Source organism: Lacerta agilis, chromosome Z (assembly GCF_009819535.1).
Source record: "Lacerta agilis isolate rLacAgi1 chromosome Z, rLacAgi1.pri, whole genome shotgun sequence".
NCBI classification, from domain to species: domain Eukaryota; kingdom Metazoa; phylum Chordata; class Lepidosauria; order Squamata; family Lacertidae; genus Lacerta; species Lacerta agilis.
Genome location: NC_046331.1, coordinates 9,287,148 through 9,312,536, shown reverse-complemented (window position 1 = coordinate 9,312,536; position 25,389 = coordinate 9,287,148). Strand labels below are relative to the sequence as shown.

General features: G+C 41.4%; 1 protein-coding gene across 8 annotated transcripts in view; it reads left to right on the top strand.

The window, feature by feature from the left end:
• RALGPS1 (Ral GEF with PH domain and SH3 binding motif 1) overlaps positions 1-25,389 on the top strand; it is a 208,677-nt gene that overhangs the window by 178,654 nt on the left and 4,634 nt on the right. For 2 of the 8 annotated variants that reach the window (XM_033138378.1, XM_033138377.1), the window contains exons 13-19: positions 9,622-9,748; positions 10,621-10,772; positions 12,189-12,240; positions 18,715-18,795; positions 22,404-22,509; positions 24,414-24,506; positions 25,138-25,243. In XM_033138378.1, coding sequence (XP_032994269.1) covers positions 9,622-9,748; positions 10,621-10,772; positions 12,189-12,240; positions 18,715-18,795; positions 22,404-22,509; positions 24,414-24,506; positions 25,138-25,243 — 717 coding nt within the window. Of the gene's footprint in view, positions 1-1,072; positions 1,681-5,242; positions 5,329-9,621; positions 9,749-10,620; positions 10,773-12,188; positions 12,241-18,714; positions 18,796-22,403; positions 22,510-24,413; positions 24,507-25,137; positions 25,244-25,389 lie in introns of those variants that run through there. The other 6 variants (XR_004425850.1, XM_033138379.1, XM_033138380.1 and 3 more) reach the window with 6 other exon arrangements.

Here is a 25,389-nt window from a genome sequence, read left to right as displayed (position 1 = left end):
TTTCAATACAATAAGTGTCATTTTAAGATACCAGACATATTAGTGGATACAGTACATGTAAGACTTACTTCACACAAGTTATTTTCTTACACAGAAATAATGTCAGTGATGAAGTTAAAATTGATTTACTAGCTACTGTGTATTTTTTTAAAAAAAGTATTTATTTAGGTGCAAAAACATGACTAAGGAGGCCAGGGTCTGCATCAGCATCACAACCCATGTCCTTGTGATTAAAATAAAAATCCAACCCACACTAAACAGAAGACAGTGTACACTCCCCACACACCCCTCCCTTTGTAGAGATTATCTCACCATAGGAAAAGCATTATCTGTGAAGCATTCCATAGTTCTGGACCAGCGGCGGAGGAAGCCTCGCCACAGCCTGGGGCAGCGGTGCAGAGGCACCCCCTGGGGGCAGGGCGTCATGGCGCGTGCATCGTGATGTCACGACACGCTGGACGCACTGCACATGCCCGGAATTTCAGGGCATGCGTAGTGGATCCAGCCAGCGCTGCTGTGCGAGCAAGCGGCGGGTCGGGCAGCCCCACAACCCGCTGCTTGCTTGCCGGCTCGCCACAGGAGCAGCAGTGCCAGCCCGGGTGCATCCGGCTGGCGCTGCTGCGAGCTGGCAAGCGAGCGGCGGGTCGGGCAGCCCCACGACCTGCCACTTGCTCGGCGGCTCGCTGCAGGAGCAGCAGTGCCGACGAGTGAGCGGCAGGTTGGACAGCCCCATCCATAAAGAAGCACAGACAGGGTGCCGTTCAGCAGGGGAGGGGCCAGGGAGTTCACTCCCTCCCCTGAAACAAGGGGCACAGCGCCCCCTGCACCCCGCCCTTTGTACGCCACTGGTCTGGACTGTTGTGTGTTAGGTCTTTGCACTGTTTGACCCTTGAACTTCCAATACAGTCTCTGGGAAGAATCGTGGAGGATAGAAGAAAATAGCCAATCATTACATACACTGTAGTGTTTATCTGAGAGGTGAAAGACTAGGTCAAGCAGGTCGTGTTCTTTTCAAGGCAGTAGGCAGTGCTCCAGCCATAAATAGATCCTTTTGTTTCTTCTGTTTCTTCAGGCTAAACTCCGTGAAACCACATCACTGTTGAGGCCCCATAATACTTCCCGACAAGAGCATTCTCGTTTCCATTACCCCACTGTGAATGCAGAAGAGCAACTCCCTTAAGTCAGAGGAATTACATTACTGTAATGAGGTGGAAATTGGCCCAGTCATGCTCAATATGTCTGACCCTGGAATGAGCTTGCAATGAACACACTTTGTTAGATCTGGAGTACATGCAAAATAAGAGTTAAAAAGAAGAAAAATGAAAAGAGAGGATAAGCAAAGATGTTTGTACATTTGTATTCCTTTGGCCAATCAGGCTACTACACTGGTGATGTAATCTGGATGGAACTTCCTTCATTTTGGATTCAAAGGAAAACATCGTTTTCCACGTAAACAATTAGTCTGACATTTAGTTATGCAGTTTGTGTTAGATGTAACCTTGGATACTAGTAAATAGCTTTGTTGTGGATGTTTTAGTAGCAAGTCATTTACTGCAAGCCAGAAGTGCCTAATTGTCAGGCATGTTCTTAATTTTGGACTTATGGCTTTGGTAGCTTATTTTCTGGTAATCATTAAAGGGACAGGAATGAAACTTCCATCATAACCCTTCCTCCCATCTCAGGAGCTGACAATGGTACAACTTCAGTAGTTTCCTAATCTTAACAGATGCCCATTTGATTTATTTCTCTGTGGGGGTTTGGAATATTGTTTTATCTGCTCACAAATTTATTGACAAATTTTACTTGTCTGCTTTAAGTCCTGGTGAAGAAAGCTTCATGCTGCAACTGGAGGCAGTGCCAACACCAGCGGTAGTCACTTATTAGCATTACTGAAGACTTAAAATCCTTCACCAGACATAAAAACTCAGAACCCTCTTTTGCACCCCACATACCTTTGCACCCCACCCTTGGTGGCAAACTTAGTTCCTCCTGGTATTCTAACTACCCTCCCCTTGGTGACTGAATCTATATCTTCTCCAAGCCAAGGTTGTCAACATGGCAATGACAGGCACCAGTTTGCCTGCTCAAAAAGGTCTCAGTAAGTATCCCTTCAAAAATCCATGAAGCATGAGAGACTGTTTCATTTTCTTGCTCCAATTCTGTTTGTACTGGTCCAGCCACTCCTAATTTGAAAATGACCCCTTAAATATGCCCAGATTTCATTGGACTGGATCCCTCCCTCCCTTCTGTTCTGAATAGAGGAGAGGTAGAAATTGCTTTTCTTTGTGAGCAAGTATGGCAGTGGTGGATATACCGTATTTTTCCGTCTACAAGACGCCCCCATGTATAAGATGCCCCCTATTTAGGGACTCAGATTTAAGAAAATGGGGGAGATGTAGCCATGTATAAGACGCCTCCTGACATTATTTTTTAGGGGAAAAGCCTAGTCTTATACACAGAAAAATACAGTAGGTGCTTTCTCCATGTTTGTGCCTGTGGAGTAATTGCAGCAACAGTGAGACCATGCCCCTCGCCCCCGCTTATGTTACCCTCATCTGATGGGGTGTGTGCAACCTGAGGCGGCTCCTACATAAAAGGTATCATTGCTGTTCCCTCTTCAAATCCCTCCTGGTACTAGGAAACAGTGGGGTGGGGAATGGCGAGGAGTCTGGTGGCCCATCCCTTGCCTGAACAATCTCTTCCTCCTCTTCCTACACATCCTGTGTGCCTCCCTCTGTCTCAGATCACCTCCCCTCGGCCTGGCTTGTACCTTATGGGCAGTGCCAAACCCCATAAATCACTGGATCCCTCTCCTGGTGCCAAACCCAATAAACTCCTGTGGCTCCCTGCCTCCACCACACACTCTTCAGATCCCTGCCAGTTGCCGCCACATAGTGCATAGTAAAACCATGGGATTCACTTTGAGAGGTAATGATAGCTACTGTCAGGGAACTGTCCCCGGCGCAGTGCAAGGTGGTGGAAGGGCTCTCGGGATGCTACAGAGAGCCCCGGTCCCACCTGTCCAGCAGCACCTCGTCTGGCAGCGGAGGGAGAAGCGAGGCTTCCAGCGGGGAGGGGCATGCGTTTCAGGGAATGGAGGGTCTGAGGGTGCTGGAGAGACCCTACACTTCCCTAGTCCAAGAGGCGATGAAAGAGACACACAGCTTCCATCGCCCCAAAGGCATCGAGGGGTGAAACGAAAGGATGGGAGGGGGGTTTTCGTATACCAAAACTCTTTTGTTGGGTTCAGAACTGGAAGGGGCCATTCCTGGATTCTGCCGACGCTTGATACAGACATGAACTTATTAGCTCTGCACTGTACATAGTTTGCACAATAAACCTATTGAAGGAAAACTCTGAGTTTTGCCTGCTTACACATGAGCAACTAACTGAGGACCTTACAGCTACCAACTTGGATGGTGTTGAAAGCCAGTTAGACATATCCATGGAAGATAAAGCTATAAAGGGCTACTAGCTACAATGAGTATTTTCTGCCTCCATAGTTGAAGGCAATCTGCCTTTGAATACCAGTTACAGGGAATCTCATGTGGGAGAATTCTGTTGTGTTTGAGTCCTGCTTGATGGTCAAACATTCTTAAAATTTGCATTCGTACATGCAATTAATGAATATTAATGTGAATGTTGTATATTAATTGGGGATTGTAAGCCCCACTGATACAACTGCTAAGCTATTACACCTCTTGTTACATCATGCTGGAGCTCAATTGTAGCCAAAATGAAGCTGCTTTTAATGATAAATGAAGGTGCCATTTTTCTTTTAATGTATGTGACATATATGTGGGATGCTATTGTGGCATTTGTCTAGTTGTTTGCCAGATAAATGTCCACTTGTTTGAGCAGTAAGGCACTTTCCAGTGTTTGGTAGAAGAACATAACAGATGAAGTTTGGGCAACATATTTAAGAGGATATATTTAAAGTTGTCCAAGGCTAAACTGAGGCACAATAACAGGCTGTTTCATTTTGTCATTTTTTCTCTGGACAAAGTAAATTTTCCTATGGGAGCAAAACCATGAAGGACATTGACATTAGGAAGGAAATGCTTTCTGTAAACTAACAATGATTTATCTCTTTGGGGAATTCATAATCAAATAGCTTGATCTTTATTTAATGATGCCGTCCACTTTTTAAAGCCTTGGGTCTTTGTATTTATTTGAAATTAAAGATTTGAGAAGAATCAAACTTCAGATTTCAGCATGTATAGATGTATAGGAGCACTTCCCATATCACAAAGGGACTTCTTCTGTACAGGTACAGGGTGTCTCCGTTCTTCAGGAATTACCTGCAATACATATCTCTATAAAACATATAACATTATATACAGTAGAGATACGTGTTGAAAAAATGTAACAGAACTTGCAGCCCTCGGAAACCAGAGTGGGTAGGTGCCCAACTTAATGGTGCTATATATTAAGGAAGTAGATATATGGAAGGGAGAAAAGTTTCTAAGTTACTGAGCCTAGTTTGGTGTTTGTAACTAACATTTGTAACCCAGTGTGCCTTCTTTCATATGCTGTACCATAAGATTCTTTAAAGAGGGCAGAATGGATCTCAAATGTTTATTTCTTACATTTATACCCCTCATTTCTGCAATCATGGAATCCAAGGTAACATACCTATGGCCCCCAGGAGCTCTCCATTCAGGTACTGACTAAACCCAGACTGGCTTAGCATCATCAGCAAAGGTGGTAGCTTCCTGTGCCTTCAGAGCACACGCTGGGACTTTTAGAATGAAATAGTAGTCCTAGGGAACAATTTCCAAAGGGAAAATTGGGGTGGGAGGAGAAACACCAGACTACGAGCCCTGTTCCTGCTTTTTATAAATAAAGAAATGTGACCGTTTCTAAGCTTCCTAATTAAAAATGCATTTAATGTCATTTGTCCCTCAAGCAGAGATGACTGTCTGTGGCAGTCTAAAATGTATCTTCCTTGCTCCCTGTTGTTTTCATTGGTCATCTCTTTGCATCTTCTTTCACAGAACTGCCTAGTTAGAGTCAAAACAGGGATTTAATTTTATTTTTAAAAAACATTTTATTTGTCTCTCTTTGGTGTCTGCAACATAGCAGATGTAACTTGCAGGCTTCCCACATATTGTACATTTTAATAGACTTTAGTGGGCATTTAACAAAACACTGAAACGAGGAAAACTATGATTTTGCAATAGCCAGAGCTAAAGGCTTAACCCTTTTTACAACATGCTTATATTTTTCTTCTGTTTGACAGATTTCTTCTCTGATTTTCTTAAGCGTCTGTTTTGTGCCTGGTTCTTAACCAGGCCCAGAGTTATGGTTACATTAGCAATTAAGTAGGTAAGTATCTGGCCAAATTTCACATAGGCTATGTAGACCTTTACCCAACTTAGCATCAATAACACTTTTATGCGCCAACCTCCCAAAAAGTCTCTTTAAAAAACTTAAAATGTCTTCTGCTTGTTACTCAGTTCAAACTATGAGATTTGTGGCTCCCCATTCAGTCATTTCATCATCTTGAGATCTATCAGCTCCTGTTTCGTTTTATTAGGGCAAAATTAGTGAACTAAAAGTTTACACTCTGGGGGCTTAATGTGCTAATAAAGCATTGCATAAGTTACCATTTGTTTATAGCACTTGAATGATTATTCATGGAAAAATTATGCAAAGGAAAAAACAGTGAGATCCTTGGGGATATTAAAGCTACGTGGTCAACTTTTCCGAATGTTCCTGCCACAGCTTTCTAAACAGCACTCGTCAGCTTCTGCTGGGCTTTTCTCAAGTTCCCCAAACAGTTTGTAATAATGTTTTAATACCTTCTGTATGTTATTTCAGTGTATATGTCAGTGTCATCTTGACAATAACGTAAAGAAATAATGAAAACCAAGCATGTGTGTTCCTGTGCCAAGTGATTGGAAAATCATGCTAGACATCATTTGTTTCATTGGGAGGTATATGAACATTAATAGTATGCACAAGAAGTGGATAGGGTGGGGAACTAATAAACAGGAGGGGTATTTGGTAGCAGTTGACATCATTTAGTGGGAACAATCAGCCAAAATTACTTGCTCTCACGTGTATTTAAAGCTGGAACTGGTCAATAAGACCAGTAACTCTGAAAAAGGAGCTACAGAGATTAGTGTGAATACAGAGATTACACAACATTGCAAATAAATTTTATTTCTCAACTGAGTGGTCTGCTGCGGTGGTTGAGCAACACATTTCGGTAAACCCAGAACAGAGTTAATTTCTCAAAATAACTTTTTTTATATAATAAAAAGAACAACCAAAGTGTTTCAATTGGATTATGAGGAAAGCAACAAATCATACCACCTAATCCCTTATACAATAGAAAGAGTTTGACTGTGCAACTAGTTGTTTACTTTGGGTCAGCACTGAGTTTCCACTGGTTTAGTCACCAGCTGATCTATGTTGAAAACTTAAGGGCCTTGATTCAGGTGCCATGGGAAGCTCATTGTTTTAACTGCATTGTTTTGAATAATGCAGTTGTAGGCTGAGCTTGTCTGTGTTCAGCTGCCTCCTCCATCTCTTTGCCTACTGCCATCAAATCAAGTCATAGGGTTGACTTCCATTGATTTCTGCACAAAAACAGGATGCTGCACTGGCTTTGCATGCAGAGGTAATGAGCAGATGTTAGTTAACCAGTTATTGGCCTCAGGATACTGTAGTGGAACGGATATTGCTTTCAGTGATGTATTATTGTCAATAAGGGGGAGCAGCGGCACTCTGTTACCTTTGGGGCTTGGCTTTCTGTGAATATTTGTTTGTTTGTTTTGCTTTTATTCTGTGTATTCTGAGTTGTATAGCATCAATACCACTCAAATGTTTAACATATTTTATACTTTCCTCTGTGGAATAAAAATACCAAAAAATGGACCTGATCGCTGCCTTAGTTTGTAGAAAATTAGCAACATAACTGTTTAAGGGTATGCATTGCATGCTGGGACTCACTGGTAACATAGATTCAGATCACAATAGCACCTGAAGGTCTCCTTCAATCTTTCACTTTTGTTTATGCACATGGGATGTAAACAATACCTTCAGACATCTGGTCATCAATCTTATGTAAGAGATAGGGATCGTGTTGAAATCTGTTCTCAGATTTTGGTTGAGGAAATGCCCTCCTTTATTAAAGTATGACTAGTAAAATCCTGGTGGAAGTTACTAGAAACCAAGTCCTACATTTAGAAAATGTACCACTCAACATTGTCCCAGAACTCATCTTTTGATAAATTCTCCTCACTCTACTCACTAGCCCCATATCTCCCACCATGACAGGCATCAGAATGGATTCATAATCTCTTAACTGACAATCTGCTACAATGATATCAACAAGACTGAAGTAGAATGTCGTAAGGGCTTATATTGCAGGACTGAACCAATGGAACTTTGAGAAGAAGCAATTAGTACACAAAATTCTGCACACACGACGGTGTTTCTCATGCAACAACTTCTAGTGTGTGGTTCTGGTTACACCCCTGGACAAGAAATGAGCAGAGCTGCATTTTTGGAAAATGTTCTTGACCTTTTAATATAAGGCCTTCTCAGAAACTGCATAATGCCAAAGTGACTCACCCTTCTAGAGTGCTGAGTGCTTCAAACCTTTATTGATCCACCAGAGCAGACATGCAAGAAGCTGCTTCACTCACGTGTATGTGTGTGTGAGTGAAAGACAGAGAACGAGACCACATAAAATACACTTTCTTTTTCTGCAATGACTGTAGCATGAGAAATGTCCAAGAGGTTTTATTCCATCTCCACTTTACATCCTTAAACTAGTTTTGTATCGTTCTTTTCAAAACAGGCCTTTCATTCTTCTGCTTATATTTTGTGTCAAATATAAGGCCTAGAGATGTGAAGGTTTGCTTAGTCTGCTTTCACCAATGCCACAGCTAGAATCTAGGACTTTGAGAGAAAAAAGAAAAGAAAAGCATGCTTCCGCGAGAAATCTATGCCTTCTATATTTCTGTAACTCCAGGCTGGAGACTGGGCATAGAATATAAGTATGGTATAGTACCAAACTGCGGGAGGCAGTGGAAGACAGGAGTGCCTGGCGTGCTCTGGTCCATGGGGTCACAAAGAGTCAGACACGACTAAATGACTAAACAACAACAACAAATAGTACCATATTTTCACCAGGTGGCATCCAGCATCTGCTCTTTTGTTCACTGTAGTCAATGCCATGAATCCCAGAGTTCAAACTTTTTTTTTTTTAAGGAAACATGCTTGCCCAACTTCCCTGCTTCATGCATAGCTTACCTGCCATTAGCTTATCTGAACCAAGTTTTCATCAGATGCAGAGTAATGTTAGTTTTAGATTAAGGTTCACATATATTTACACTGATACAGCTCCTCACTGCTGAAGTTGAAACCCACCAATGTGATTTTGGGCCACTTAAAGCATTCAAAAATTCCTATTCAGAAAGCACTCTCATATAGCAAGAGCATCAAACCCATATTTATATTTGTCACATGTTGATTCCATGCATGCCTGTTCCACATGTACAGGCTTTGGTCAGCCAGAGTGAATCCCATCTTCTCAGTGTATATAAACCTAGTTGCAAGTGATCACTGCACTATGTCCAGGTTTCACCCTTTTTCATATATGGACTGTTTTCACTGTAGGATATGCAGAAGACTCTCCTCTCAGCTGCCTAATTCCTAAAGCCCCTATAGCAACCAGTCCTTTCATGGAGCTTTTTAGCAGAGTCTGAAATGTCAATAATATGTAGGAGCTGAACTCTCTTTCCATTCCTTGGACATTATTGCTTTAGGACCTGTTGTCTCAGCTGAGACAATCTTGTTTCCACCTGGTAGCAATTCTTCAGCCACCTATAGCTAATTCTGTTTCTTCTCTCTTTCTTTCTCTCTCTCCCTTTCTCTCTCTTTCTCTTACTCATTCACACACACACACACACACAGAGAGAGAGAGAGAGAGAATTATATTCAGCCAACTTGAGGAAACCACTTAAAAATTTGATAACTCTGTTCCATCTCTGTTGCTTTGCGTGTGTGCTAGCTAAAATGTGTAGCTTGTTGGCACAAAGACCTTCTCAAAGTTCCAGAGCTGACATCTGTCTGGCTGTGATTTACATGGAACATCCTTGCGTTTCCCATAGATACTCATGCTACAAGTCAATACTAACAAACTGTTTACAGACGGGTAGGGTTACAAACCAAACTCAAAGCATATGTTTTTGTTAGAAATTGAAGATTACGCCCGACGTATTGTTCTGGCTCTGCATGTTATCCTTTTGACAAGTCTCATTAAAATAATAGAAAAGCCAATATTTTTTGTGTGGGACTTGATCTCAGAACTATTCTTGCACATAATTTTGATGACAAATTGCCATTTTTATTTAATTGGATAGATTCTTAATAGGAATGGATGGTGTAATTCCAGCAGGCCAGAAGCAGTGTTTGGGGAAGCACCTGCCATTTGAGGTCAAAGACAATAGTCTTTAAGCAGATGCCACTTTCCTTCCTTTCTCCCCCACATAATTTGCATCTGTCTCTACAGGGTCATTCAGCTCTTCCAAAAGCAAATAACATGACACCTAGCAATGTCTTTCCTCAGCATCAGTTTAGCATTAATTGGTGTCTATTTTGTAGGTCCGTCAGAGGTGTCAGCAGCTATGAGGTTCAGCAGGAGACCAACTTGTCCTGATGCCTCGGTGGCAGCCAGCCTGCCAACTCCTCCTGTACCACGACACAGGAAGAGTCACAGCCTGGGAAACAAGTGGGTGTTCCAATCTGCATCATCTTTCTCAGCTCCTTCAGTTTATTCAGACATCATTAAGGTTTAATTCAGCAACTGAAAACTCACTGAAAGCAGAAATATTCTTCCCAGTGGCCCCACTCCCCTTTTCTAATCTCACAGGAGTGACACACATTACTAGTAAAACATCTACCTCAGAACCTCCTTGTCTTATCTTGCAAGTGCTGGACTTTCTGCCTTTTAAGACAAATTCTAGTGCCATTCTTACCCCCCCCCCCAAACCTCTGTGGGAGTTGGTATATCACCAGAAGAAACCTCCTTTTTTTTTTTAGTTCCCAATTTACAGGCCAAATAAATTGTGCTTCTGCCTAACCTAGGCTTTCTGAAATAAGTTTTATCGAAAGATTTGGGAAGTTTCAACACAGTGGGAAGCACCAGCTTTTCAAATAAGATTTCCAGCATTCTACTTATTCTACCACTGTTAGGAATCTTTGGATTAATACTTATTACTTGCCCAGCATCATCACATTGAATTTGCTTGGATAGGAATTCAGGACTATTGAATCTCATGACCTCCAACACTGTAACCAAGCAACATTTGTAGAAACATCAGAGGAAGAACTTGAAAACTCCCAGATCCCCATCCTATATTAAGGCAATAACCACTTAATTATACAGGCTGCTTGACCTCACTTCTTAAATAGATTATCAGGCAACCAATGAGGAGCATATTAAAGGTCCCATTAGCTACCTTCCACTTAAGGACTTGCAGACATTTATGATCATCAAACAGTGAGATGATGTCCATGTGGGGAAAAAACAGAGACTAAATGGATGTTATCAGATTACATAAGAACATTTTGCTTTTTCCCTCCCCTTTTCCAATTTTCCAGTATGATGTGTCAGTTCAGTGTAGTTGAAAGTAAAAGCGCAACGTTCCCAACAGAGAAACCACGCCACCTGCTGGATGACAGTGTGCTAGAGTCCCACAGTCCTGTCAGAAACAACACATTAAACTCTGTTTTCACCAATGGTATTTCCATAGGTAAGTATTCAATGGTTTGGATACAAAAGTCTCACTGATTCTCTGCCTGCTTTGAAGCTCAGAGAGGCTCCTAGAAATGCAGAATCAGGAGAAAATAAATTCATTTCAGAACTAACAATAATTGGTCATTTGGATAGAGAGAAACATTTTAAAAGTAGTGAAGATCTGCTTTTTGCTTGCCTAGAAACCTCACATGACTCACCTCTCTCTCTCTCTCTCTCTCTCTCTCTCTCTCTCTCTCTCTCTCTCTCTCTCTCTCTCTCTCTCTCTTGTTTATCTCTGTCCTCCTACCAAGAAGTAACTTGCTAGATTGTGGCAGCTGTGTCATAGGGAGTACTCAGTTCTTTTTCAGTATTGTTCTTTTTCTGTGAGTTGTGGCAGCACTTCTGTAAAATGGAGAAACGCTACTGAAGCCAGGAGAGCTCAAGCTACTTCTAGGAATGGTCTCGGTAGGAAGTAGAAAGGCGTTTCACAAAGCTTAGCATAAAGCTTAACTTTGACTGCAGATAAAAGGCATTATCAGCTGTTAGGAAAGAAACAGCTATTTTGAGGGGTGGCCAGCATCTTGCAGCGTGGATTTTAGTGCAGTACAAACTCCTCTGATTTAGAGGACTGGGAGGAATTCATCTGATTTAGAGGCTGGTTCCCAGGGCATGAATTTCCGTTTGCAAGAACCTACTTCGTTGGATGCATGGTGCACTGTGCTTATCACTTAATAACCTGAATGTGGAAAAGTGCCATTGTCATATATTGCCTGATCAGCCATCACTGTTCATTGTCATGTTGTGCAGTTCCATTGCAGTGGAAACCAGTCTGGGATTTGGGAATCTTCCGTTGCTGTGGTGGCTGCTGCTTTACTGAGCACCTGAAAATCCAAACAATCAAAGTTTGGGAAAGCAAATGAATTTGTTACACTGGTAACTTTAAGTTGCCTTTGAGTAAATGTAATGGGAAATCACTGGTTTAAAAAGTTCTGATTGAAGAATAAGAGGATGAGGAGAAGTAAGGCATCAGGCTGATTTGTCATGGCACCGTCACCTGCTTCATGTTACCTGTCCTGTGTCTTGATTAAAAGGAAATCAGTCATATATTTGGTGTCTGTGCTTTCTCTTTGGCTGGTATGATTATGTTTAATCACTAATGTAGCAGTGTTAATCAGAAGGTACTATACAAAATGCAGCTGTGTGAAGATAATAAAACTGAAGGACAATTTTTTAAATATTTTATACCTAGAAAACTGCAGTGCTACATTGTTCAGGGTAACATCTCCCCCAGGAGCAATTTCTTACATCACTTTCACTCTGGCCTCTTAAGTCTGGCTTCTGTGGTGTATTCTGGAAGTTTCCTAAGACACGTGGACTTGTTCTGCATTTACTTTTTCTTGTTAACAGATCCCTATGTCCTTTTGTTTTGTAGGAAGCAGCGAAAGCTCAGAATTTAGTGAGGAGCCTTCTTCAGGACTTGAAAGGTAAGTGTCCTCTTTGCCAATAAATAACCTTCAATCAATGGTATAAGATGTTAGTTACACTGCATTTTATATGTATTGAAACCATGTTTCAGTTTACTTCAAGGAATTAATCAGGTCCTGCAGGGTAATTGTAGGGAAAAATGCAGCCATTCTGAGGTTGGGTGGAAGCTCTGTCACTCCAAATATTCACAGTGTATATGCCCTATATTTTATGCTACCTACACTACATTTAGCTCTTATAATCCCATCAAGCTATAAAATAAACATTTTCAAACCTACCTTAGTAAGAAAACATGACATCTAACTTGTCAATATTGGGCTTTTGTCATAAACCAGAGTCCACGTGGTTATCGTGACTCCTGGTCATGATAGCTTTACCCACCTTTTGTCCAACACCTCCTTAGAAAGCCACAAATAAAGCCGCATTTTCATTAAGCAAATCATGTTCAACTACGTTGAATAGCTACCGGTAATTCCTCATAAGAAATTAAGCCAAATACATCTGCCTTTGAACAGCACATGATATCAGAGGTGAAATCTGGTCCAGTTCAGACTTGATAGTCCTTAGTTCAAATGGACTGAGTGGCCTTGAGAAGTCCCACAATTTTATTTACTAAGCTACAAAATTTTCCAACAACACAGCTTTGATATAAATAAGAGCAAAATTGTTGAGTCCTTTCCACACTGGAAAAAAGTGTAGTAAAATGATGTGTTAGAAATTATTCAGGAAAATGTCTCTCTTATAATGATCCTTCTTTTGCTGGTTTTATCCTTCCAAACAAAATTTGGAATGTCACCAGTAAATTGTACCATGTCCAGATTCTGGTATCTGAAGAAGGTATCTGAAGAAGTGTGCATGCACACGAATGCTCAAACCAAGAACTAACTTAGTTGGTCTCTAAGGTGCTACTGGAAGGAATTTTTTATTTTATTTTGTTTTGACTATGGCAGACCAACACGGCTACCTACCTGTAACAGATTCTGGTATCTCATCTTTTCAGTCACCCTTAGGAATGGGCCTCTCTCCCGTCTGCAGACAATGGCAGGAGCACACCTCCATCAATACTTTCACTGACACCTGCTAGGGGAAAATATGTTTTTATGTGTTTTCTGGGGTGATACTTATTTCTTATGCCTACAATCACCAGGCACTATATTAAAAGAGGATGCAAGAAATATTTGATGGAGCACAATAGTCATAGTTTCTCACTCTCGGAATAGTGCAAGGAGAGTATGGCCACCATCTTGTTTCATATTTACTGGGTGCACAGTACTTCTGTTTACTGTACTGTACATGATATCACATTCTATTTCAAGAAATAAAATTCAGGTTTTCTTTTTCTTGCTGAATGTGTCCTTATTTAAAGTGAAGTAAATGTTGAAGGCCACTGTTGGCAAAGGTAGGGAGAGTTGCACTAAGATAAAGTAAATCTTATATTTTTGAGTTTAGAGCCTTTTGTGTGAGTAACAAAGTCAGGATGAGAAATGTAATTTATAATCTTAAGAGGGTTGGTCTTCCATTGAAGCTTTTTGCCTGAGTTCTGTGTGTTGATAGTTGTAAACTAGGAATAGAAGAAATTGATACAAGGGACACAGTGTCCAAGAACACATTACAAAATTAAGTTATGCAGCTTCAGTACAGGCAGATTCATTATTCCAACTGATGAACTAAAAAAAATACGTTTTTTTATTTTTTAGGAAATCTCAAATTTTGGCCATGCCATTATTCAGAAATGTAGCAAAAAAGGGCAGGAGAACTGAAATGTTCACCTCTGAGAAAAGCCTTCATTGTAGCTGAAATACATCGCTTGTGCTAGTGATATTCTCCCCTCAAAGAGAATCACTCACACTGTAAGGAGTCAGGTCCAGCTTGTTGATTGACTCCTTCTGCTGAAGGGCTCTCAACCACCCAGAGCAGTCCTGCTTAACAACACAGAAGCTAGATTTTGTTGAACTTGACATTCTGGTGAACATTTAAGCATGCTACCCCCTCCCCCACAAAAAAACCATATCTCCCCAACTGATATATCCTAGTCAGAGCCTATCACAGGTAATGCAGGGAAGTTTTTTGTGGTGTACCTTGGGGCTTCTCCCTCCCCTACACTGCCATTCTCTCACAACCAGGGTAGGAAAGGAGCTCATAGATTGCTTAAATTTGGAGCTTGGAGCTGGAGGCATATGTTTTGGTATCAAAACCAGGAAGCAGAGTACGTTCCAGCCTCCAGCCTCAGGTCTAGGCAGGTGTGCGGGTTTCGAACAGAGCTATTAGAGCTCCTTGCCTGGTTCCTCTTCCTTTAGCCTAGCTGCCTTGCAGTGAAATGGTGGGAGATTCAGCTGTTTTTCCTCCCAGCCAGCATCAGGTAACATGCAGTCAAGGAGAGCCCCCGAAGGGGGAAGTTATTTTAGATGCCCAGAGGGTGGATTCTTCAGAATTGAGAAATCAGAACTGTTTCTTCAGGCCACTAGTGGAGGAAGAGGAGTGGGGGGGGGGGAGCGTACCGCCCCCAGCAGTGCGATCCTGTCAGGGGGCCATCACGGCTGCCTCCCCCGCCTGCGCTGGGCGCCCCACCCCCAGGATGTGCGCCAGCCCCACCCTGCCTGCTCCCCGCCACTGGATCAGGCACATACCCAAATTCTGTTACAAAGATGCTATCCAGCAAGGGATTAAAAAGGCAGTGTCACGTTTCAGTCTTGCCCAGACCACAAATCCTAGGTGTCCTCAGACAATGAGCAAGGGTAGTAGACAAAAGTTTATGCTTTAAGAACTAATTGGATTGCATCATATCCTCCCATATCCTACTTTATTGCGGTCCATACACCCAAAATACACAGTACAACAATAGTAAATATCAACAGTTATTAAGGTGTAAAATTGCCCTTGCTAGCCAACAGAGGAGTTTTAGCCTATACATAATGATTTCTTATTTTTACTGTCTCCAAGAGGAATTTTGCTACTGCCAGTGTAATAGTATTAAACTTATCCTCAAGGAGAACCTTGACATGAAATGAGTCAGCAATTCCCGGTTGTTCTGTTAGTATTGGATTGAGTAGATGCTTTCTAACCCGTTTATACAGACTACAATGCAATAAAATGTGTTCCATACATTCAACACCCTGGGAACGTGGGCACAGCCTATCTTAGTATGGGACACCAGCCAATCTTCCCCTCAGTACTTCAGAACAGAAAACATTTAATCTGGCTTTGGAAAACAGATGGCGATAGTTAGATACAGTCAAATTCCTAAGGTAGGGAGATGACAAAAAAAAAATACCCCTGAAGGTACTGGATTCCTGACACAGATGGGCCACAGGGCACACGTGAGCAATATGCAAATTCATGAACCATTCCATATTTTTTGTGCTTGCTTGGGGAGCACATAAACTAAAATTGGAGCAATGCAGAGAAGATATTGGATAGCCCCTGCTCTTCATACTCAGATTAGACCCATTGAAATTAACATGCATGACTAACTTAGGTTCATTACTTCCAGTGAGTCTACTCTTAAGTAGAACTGAGTTTACTACTATTTTTGCTGAAAGAGACAAAGAGGGCTACCACTATGGAAATTTTCACAAAGAAGTTGAGGACTTCTTCCTGGGCCTGAGAGTCCCATTTCAGAATGTTGTGGAGTAGTCTTGTCTACATTCCATCCTCCCTTCCTTTCAAAAAGAAAGCACCTGCCAGATTTGATTGTTTCCCACTCTAGGCTGGGTGAGGAAATCACTGGACAGGTGGTTGTTAGGGAATAGGCTGTTAGAGAATAGGGGTGAGCTTGGCCACATAACATGGCTGAAAATCACTACACACACATTTCTGTCAGATTGGGGAACACACATGGGGCTCAGGGCAACTGGAGTAGTCTGAAAGCCAACACAGCATCAACTTCCTGGAGCTTCATGCTGTCTCTTCTGGCCTTCTAGAAAAACTTATAGGTCACCATGTGTTTATCCAGTTAGTTCAGCAAACACATATAACAGTGGGATGCAGGGGGGAGGTGTTACTCAGCCACACACTCTCCATAAGGAGACCTTCACTGTAATTTTTTGGGCCATATATAACCTGGTATGGAGTGACTGAGCAGGACCATCATGCAGAAGTCCAAACACTCAAATATTCAACCTGCTGACACAGCCCTTTGGGAGACCCACAAACAGACAGGTCAGAAGCTTTGTATCACAATGCCATTATGTGGAATCAGAATACATAGACTGGGCCAGCTGTGTGCCTTTTCCTTCTCTCACCCTGATTCCTATGCTCCTCAGGAAGATGAAAGAAAAGTAGTATTTATACCAATTAAACTTCACTGGTCCAACAGGCCTTGGTTCTCAAAGCTAGTCATGTCCATGAAACAACAATGGAACATCATGTCCCAGAGACCAATTTTTCAACAGCAACTGCATATATTCTAGCTGGCAGCATACATGTTAAGCAAAAGTGGCTAAATTGTTTTTGGTACTCTGATAACTCTTTTGGCTTCTAAGCATTTGTTCAAAGTTACAAGTCTTCCTGGAGAGATTTTATAGCCTGCTGTAATCATAAACGGAATGCTAGAGTATCACTAGATATCCAGTCCATTCTATAATTTTTACAGAATAGACTAGAAATATCTTGGCACCAGCACTTTGGAAAGACAGGTTGCAGTTCTCAACAGTATCTCTGGTATAAAGGATAACCTTTGCAGCCATCCACACATAAAACACTTTCTTAAAGAGGTAGTGCTGATGAATCCGTCTGCAGACAACCTGTTCCTGAACTAGAACCTCAGCTGGGTTCTGTCAGCTCTCCTGAAGCCACCTATCAGAAATTATGAACATGGTTCTCTCAGAACTTTATTTTTAGCCAGTACCTCACCAGATTGTTTTTAGAGCTAAGGGTGCTATTTAAAAAAACAACAACCCCACAATTTGGGTTTATTTCATCTTGACAAGCTGTGTTGAGAGAAACCCATCCTTTCTGTTCCATATTCTGCCTTCCTGTCTGAACTATGCACAAGAAAACCTGAAAACAGGTTAGATGTGTTTAGGATCCTGGGCATCTTTTTGAACAAGACATTGGTTTATAGAAAGTCTAAAGGTCTTCATTGAATTGGCATCTCCCCCCCCCCCCCTGGGAAGGCACCCTTCCCCAGGTGATTACAATTCATTCTCTTAGGGGGGCAGTTATCATGCCTGTGGTAGATTTTCTCTGGAAGAAATTTACAGGGCAATCACATAGGGTGTCCAATATTGTAAAATCAATTCTTTCTCCTTAGCAGTTGCGGCATTTGGGTGGATAATTCTTCAGAGGGTTCTGAGGTATTTAAAGTATTTTCTTTTATTGGAGTCCCACCCTAAGGGATAGTGCTGCTACATGCTTAAAGGATGAAGAATGCCCCCTGACTCTACCAGATAAAACAAGGATTCACATTGGCACCGTGTGTATGCATATTAGCAGAATAACTGGAATGCCTTGTGCAGTGATACCATTTGAGCTTGTTCTGCCACACTAATTTAGGTGTACAACTGTTTGAAGACTATGGAAGCTATTTAGTCACTCATGATAGCATACTTTTCACATTCCAACATTAAAGGGTCTTGTTTATTTCCTGAAAAGTCACATGCCCCATGCACCTAATCAAACATGCACAATTTCATTAAGTAGGGTTCAGCTAAGCAGCCAAAATTTTTGCCACAACAACTGAGTTGGAGGAATGACTGGATGGGGGAGGCTTGGGGCTAACCTTCAGGGCCCTTATACTGCCAGTCTCCCCGAATAGATTGCTTCATCTTTCTTCAAACACTTTTTTTTTTTTTTGGCTGGGCCAAAGCATTGCATTAAATAACACTTTTATCCATGACCCCAGTAGTAATGTTTTCAAAGTGATGTCAGGGCTTCAGCCTCCTTGTGAGCAACCAGACCTGATCCCCGAAACCTTGATATATATATATATTTTTGGAGCTAGCTAATGTTATTCAGTAATGCTGAAAATGTATCCTTCGTGTCGTTAGAAGTATACTCTTCATTATTACTTCATATGCTCTGCAATCAGTTCCTGGCTGGTTCTGGTCATCTTGAGCTGTTCTTACAATATTGCCTTAATGTTTTTATTTCTAAAGGTTCTTCTGCTTTGCATTGTCATATGATTGGACAAATGCTACTTTCCTAAAACTTCTCTTATTCCCATTCAGAATATCAGTAAACATTACAAAAGTCAGTGAGATGGAAGCAGCATCATAAAGATCGGTTCTGAATTCCTTTTTAGACACTTGATTCTTGCCCCCATATTCTTTTGCTCAATTTTACTTGCTTTGTTCCTGTGTGTTAAAATGAGCATTATTTAATGGGCACTCAGCCCTTCACTAAATACACCTCTCCACTAAGCGAGAGCATCAAATACATTTGTGTCCCATGTTTCCTTGTATGCTTTGTTTTGTTGGATGTTACCACAGTACCTGCACTATAAGAAAAGAACTTACATGTAAATTTATAAACAGGGGTCGGTTGTACGCCACGCTGGGGCCCAACTGGCGGGTACCAATTCGGAATTCTCCCAGAAGTCGGAGCTGTGTCTACAGGTACAATTAGGTGGTTGGTTGGTGTATCTCTCCCTAGACTGTGGTGTTAATTCTATTTTCAGTCTGTTTTCCTCTTGCTAATTAGGAGAGCTTGTTTTCAACAGCTTTTTCATTGTTTCCTTCCACCTGTGCAAATACTTTCCTTCCATTCTCATAAGAGTTGCCAGGAGTAAGAAGATTGTTCATTCATATGCTTTCACCTTCATAAGCCTCACCATGTTTATATACCATACTGCATATAAATATACTTCATTTAAGTGCTAGCTGTTCCTCTTCCTTATCGTACTGAGAAATGCAGGGTAATTAATGGCACCACCACAAAGTTAAACACTTTTAAAGCCTCATTGATTTCAATTGAAGCATATTAAGCATATGTTTAACTTGGGGCCCAGTGAATATTCTAGGAGCATTTTGATGCTGCAGAACAGCTGAAGCAAAGCCATAATAAATTGCTAAGAACCTTCATTGGGAACTCACGGAGAGCCCCACCTATGAGTGTGTGTGAATATATGTATATTAAAGCCCTGCACTTTATTTGTCCCATTGAAATGAACAGAACTTAACTTTCATAGGATCATACCATAATTTAAAGGGAGGTTCTCATTTATAAAAGCAGTTTCTGGTTTAAATAATACACATACACATGGTGAAGCTTTATTTTCTTATGCTTAACTTTAATTATCTTATTATGTAATGAATTAGACTGGGTTTCAAGTTGATGCTTCCTTTTCCAGTCTCATCACAACTCAGTTTGCTGTTCTGATGACTTCCTTAAAAAAAAATATATGCATTTCCTTCAATAAACAGAGGGGGTCTAAAATCCAAGCGCCTCAGTACCCTCTTACACAAAAGAATAGTAGAACAACTTAACTCTTTTAGAGTAATTAAACAACTTGATACCTGTAGTTCCACCTGTAGAGGGTAAAGGGACCCCTGACCGTTAAGTCCAGTCGCGGACGACTCTGGGGTTGTGGCGCTCATCTCGCTTTACTGGCTGAGGGAGCTGGCTTTTGTCCACAGACAGCCTCAGGGTCATGCGGCCAGCATGACTAAGCCGCTTCTGGTGAACCAGAGCAGCGCACAGAAACGCCGTTTACCTTCCCGCTGGAGCGGTACCTATTTATCTACTTGCACTTGACGTGCTTTCGAACTGCTAGGTTGGCAGCAGCAGGGACCGAGCAACAGGAGCTCACCCCATCGTGGGGATTCGAACTGCCGACCTTTTGATCGGCAAGCCCTAGGCTCTGTGGTTTAGACCACAGCACCACCCGTGTCCCATAGTTTCACCTGTAGAACTCCTCAAATTGAACCGATATCTGTGGGAAGCAAAGAAATGTGACTTGGAAAGAAATAGTACACTGACACAAATTATCTTGCAGTCATTCTAACAAGTTTGTTTAACGTTACCCAGAAGCATTTTTTTTATAGTGCATCTTCTCATGGCTTCTTCTATTCTTCCTTATAGCTTCTTCTATTCCTCTTCATAATTACTGATTTTTTTTCGCTAGGCTTGCTTTCTGGTGCAGCCTTTGGGGGGAAATCTAGCAAAGGTGATGTGAGCAGATATGCAAGCCTTCTAAATAATCTCTCTCAAGCATTTTCTATTTCAATCCTTATTTTGTCTGCTTTTATTTCATTATATATTTGTAACTTTCTGATAAATATCTCCAAAAAATCTTATTTGTATACACCCTGGCATTTGCTACGATACTCAGTGAATATCTATGGCAAGATAAATTTCTAAGAGATATTGCAGGTATGCTGATTTACACATAAAAGTGTGGTGTTTCTCTCTCTTGACACTCAAAATTATACTCCAAACATCTTATGAAGTGGGCTCTGGCCCACAAGAGTTTCTGCCATAATCAGTTTACAAGACTCTTTGTTAATTTGAGCAAAGGCTCCAGACTGTGGCAAGTCATAACAGCTCACCCTCTGTTATACCATTAACAGATAAACTTACCTTGTAAAAATGGCAGGTCTCAGTTTGCTATACAAAAACCAGTTTCTTTCCAAAGCAATTCACTCAGTCTGCTGTGTTATGTATGCTCAACTTCGAAGTATAATTGCAGAAGACTCCTTGTTTTATAGAGAAAGAGATAAATAGAAGGAAAAGGACAAGTATTCAGACCATGGCCTTGAACCAGTGCACACAGAAACAAATAGTTATTTGCACTATCTATACAAAGATGTTAATAATTAATAGTCTACAGTTCAAACAACTGCCAGTCCCAGATTCAGCACTCACAGTTTAATTCACAAGATTGTTGAATTTGGCACCTGTCCTTTGTGCAATTAGCACATGCTCATCTCAAGGTGGTTCCCACAGAGCAGTGAATTGGGGCCAGTTGCATATGGGCTTAGCAGATGAGGTCAAAAAGAACCCAAATTAGCTTGTTCTATATGCATTTATTGTCATGTCTTTCCCATGACTGAAATAGCTACGCTACTGTTTGCTTAGAACTAAGTGAAAGCAAACATATTTCTGCTTGAATTGGTCCCTTTGTGTTTGACATCCTTATAGATATGGGACTATGAAGTGTTCTGGGCAATGAATGTTTATTAAGTAGGAAATTCCTACTGGGCAATCTTCTAACTCAATCAGTATTTCCCTGCTGTTAAATCTTCCTGAATCTAACTTAAGTATTTAGTAATGGATGTGATTGCTGCTAGCACTCATTGAATAACGTAGTAGGGTTTATGATTCACTTGGCATTGTATATTGGCATCCATAAACCATCTAGTTGGCATTCAGTAGCATGACAGCTTCATTCATTCATTCATTCATTCATTATTAGGAAAATATACACAAACTGTTTAATAAAATAAAAATCTCTTAAGAAGTGTGCATGAAATTTATTTCATTATTTATATTCATAATAATCATAATGACTTAATTGGATGGCAGAAGACAAAGAATGATGGGCTCAACACTGGCCATGTATCTCTAAACCTCCACCAGCTCACAATATGATGGAGGACATACTTTCCCATATGTTGGTCTCTTTCCTAGTTGATACTGTCTCCACCAGCCTCTTTAAGGATTCCTTCTGTGTTGTGAAAAAGAATCTTGTTTCCTGTCCACAGTTATCATAATCTGGTTAATGTGTTTCCATTTTTTTTTTAAATTGGAAGGTCAGATTACTTGTATCATTCATACTGTAACATGATCTGGAAAAGTTCTACCATATTATTATTATTATTATTATTATTATTATTATTAAAAAAATCTATATATTAATACAAATTAGTCTTCCTGTGCTCATGTAGCCAAAACTTTACTTTAAAAAAAAACTGTTTTGAAGGGCAGAAACAACCATTTCATTGTCTGCATAGGTTACTTCCTGGCTCATGCCAAGAAGTTATTTCTAACGTCCTCAGGGATGGAGGAAAGAGTTGTTTATGCACTTCAGTGGAAAACTTACATTGAATTTCTTTTTTAAAAGCTGTTTACTGTAATACTAGTCATGAACTACGAAGTCTGCAGCCAATGTTTAGGACAATATTGATGTCATGAGCCAAGGCCTGTGTAAATTTTTGAACAATTTAATCACTGGATTATTTGGTTTTGTTTGCTCCCACCAAAGAGTTTACATTTGTTGTTTCAGTCCAACAGGTGCCTGCAGCTGCGCATCAGGGAGTTCCGTGGGGGTTGTTACCATGGAAGGGCCTTTAAGAAGAAAGACATTACTAAAAGAAGGCAGGAAGCCTACAGTAAGGGGTTCTCCTCCTCCCCCCCTTGCTTATGCTTTTAAACCCCTCGTTACAATTTGAATAATATTTATGGTTGCTTAAGAAAGCAGTAGAGTGTCAAAAACAGCATGGCAGCTAATTCTGGCCGAAAAGAAAGGGCCATGGGCCATGTCTCAGGTTGCTGTTAATATTATTTATTTATTTCCTGCCTTTTTCCCAAAACTCAGATTTAAGGGACCTTACAAAAATTGAAATGAGCACAACTAAACCACAGAAAGCTAAAAAAAATACACACACATAAAAGTAATTACCTTCAAAGTAATCAAACAATAATGGAATTAAAACAATGTTTAGAACAAATCTATTTAAACACTACCATTTTCCTTAAAAGCAGTCAGTTCCCGAAAGCCTGCCTGAGTGAAACAGTCTTCACCTGCCAAGGAGAAGATTCAACAAGGAGGAGGCCAGTCTAGCATCACTAGGATAAACACTTGAACCGAGCAGACTGCAGGAGAGGACACATGATCAGGGAGATGCAATCATGGTAGCCCCAATGCAACTCTGCCTCCTCAACATCCAAGACTTGGATGCTGTTCTGCAGAGAATCCTGGTTGACAGAGCTGAGAGAGAATAACCTCCCCTGTTTCATCCAACCAGTTTTCTGTAACACAAGATGGGTTGGCATGCTTTTCCTTACCATTTACTGGCCTGGCACTGACCAACAACATTTTCAGCCTAAGAGGACTATCACCAAAGCCAAATATGCTATATGAACTAGTGGACAGTACAGGGACAACTAGCACCCTGTTGCAGTACCCTCTTTCATAATAACCCTCTGTATCCCCCTCTCCTTTCTACGGTTCTGATGTTCTTCTTACAAGTGTGTCATGACCAAACCTACAATGGTTGCACATAGTGCCAATAGAGGTGCCTGAATCCCATTGGGACCGGCAGGGAGGCCCAATAGTAGGAACCAGCACTAATTACAGATTCTGGTTCTACCTCCTCCCTGCTGACTTCTACAAGAGCAGCATGAGACTAAGGTGGAAGCTGACAGCCAGAAGACACTACCTGGACTAGTTGCAAGTTGTAAGACAGACAGGTGGTGGCTGGCTGGGGCAGACTAGGGTTGGTGGCATATGATCAAATGTGTTGCAGGTTGGGCTAAATGTGGGTTCCAGATCTGGCTGCTGTTTTAAGAGATGCTCCTGGAAACACCCAAAGAAAAGAATCTGCCACTATGCATCCTACACCATATAGACCCTTTGTTTAAATTTCAAAACCAGGCTATATTCCGCACCCTGGAACCCTGTTCTCCATAAGCTTTTCTTCTAGGAAAAAAAAAGGTGCCAGTAATGTGTACCCTTAAGTACCCCCAGAAAAAAAGCACTGAGTATATAAGAAATGGCATTGGTTTGGGTGGAATGGAAGGATTCTTTCTTATATAGCAACTATTTCCTATTGGCAGTAATTTTCACTGCCTTCAAGAGGGTGGGGGGGGGGAGGAGAAAGGCAGACATGTACTGTACAGGAAAAAAGTACAAAACAAATAGTACATAGCTGCTATTTTTCGCATTCCATAGGAGAGGAAAGGATACTCAGGCCTTTAGGCTTTTCCCCACATACCACTACATTTCCTCATGGGCTTTTGTGAAAATGCCATTGCTTGATCCTAAAGGTTTGAAGTGCATTTATTATCATTCTGACTGGAGCTGATTAACTGAGCTGTAATGCATCCATCCCCACCAGCAGGGGACAGCACATAACCTTGTTTTTCAAAGTGAAGGCAGAATAGCTGGGTTTTCTTCACAGCAAATGCAGCCTCATAGTTGATAGCATGTCTGAAGCATCTCGCCTTCTTTCATGTTGGTTCTGGAAATTTATGTATGCTCTTGAAAGTTTTTTTTTTAATTTCCTCCTTTCAGCTTTCCTCCTGGACTAGATATTGGGTAACCCTTTCAGGATCTACTCTGATCTACTTTGGAGCAAAGTCATTAAGAGGCACTGAAAGAAAGCATGTAAGCAAATAATTTGCCTTATTTTGTAGACCAAGTGCACATCCTATCTGCAATTGTTTCAGAGAATCAATTGGCTGCAGTATTCACAAAAACACAAAGCAGCCCAGGGTAGCACAATAAAGGCAACTCCCAACTTGCATGCTATTGTGTACATGCCCGGTGCCAGGAAGCCGGAAATGGAACCTGGAAGTGGGAGTGTGGCTCACAAGAAGACCCTCCCCAGACAGTCGGGCAGCAGCTGTTTGTAGAGGCTGCTCAGCTGATGTGCAGGGCTGCTCAGCTCTTTGGGCTCTAGGGAGTCTCTTCAGTGGGGCTTTGTTGAGGCTGCTCAGCTGACTTATGGGGATGTTTTCCCGCATGTCAGCTAAGCAGCTCAAAAAAGCCCCACTGTGCCTCTGGCTTGGGAGGAGATTCTCCCCAGAGCCTGAAGGGGACATCCTCTTTGGGTTCTGAGGAGAGCCTCCCCATGAGCCACAAAAGGACTTCCCACTTACATAAGGGTGTTCCCCACTTACACACATTTCAGTTATGCATAAGGAGCCCGGAATGCAATCTCTGCATAAGTGGGGAGTCGCCTGTATTTCACAATTCAGCTCATTGATATTCTTCCTTGACTTTTTCTCTCTTTTAGTATAAATCTACTCCGGGGAAAAAGGTTTCTATTGTGGGCTGGATGGTAGCACTGCCTGATGACCCTGAACACCCTGATATTTTTCAGCTAAACAACCCAGATAAAGGTGGGTGTTTTATTTTTAATTGGACTTTCTTCAGAACAGTAAGTGTGCTAAGTAACAATAAGATTTACTATCAGTGGCATGCAATGAAATTTTTCAGAGGGGAACAGTTAAGGCCAGAGGCGCTAGCTTGTGGGGGGCGTCAATGT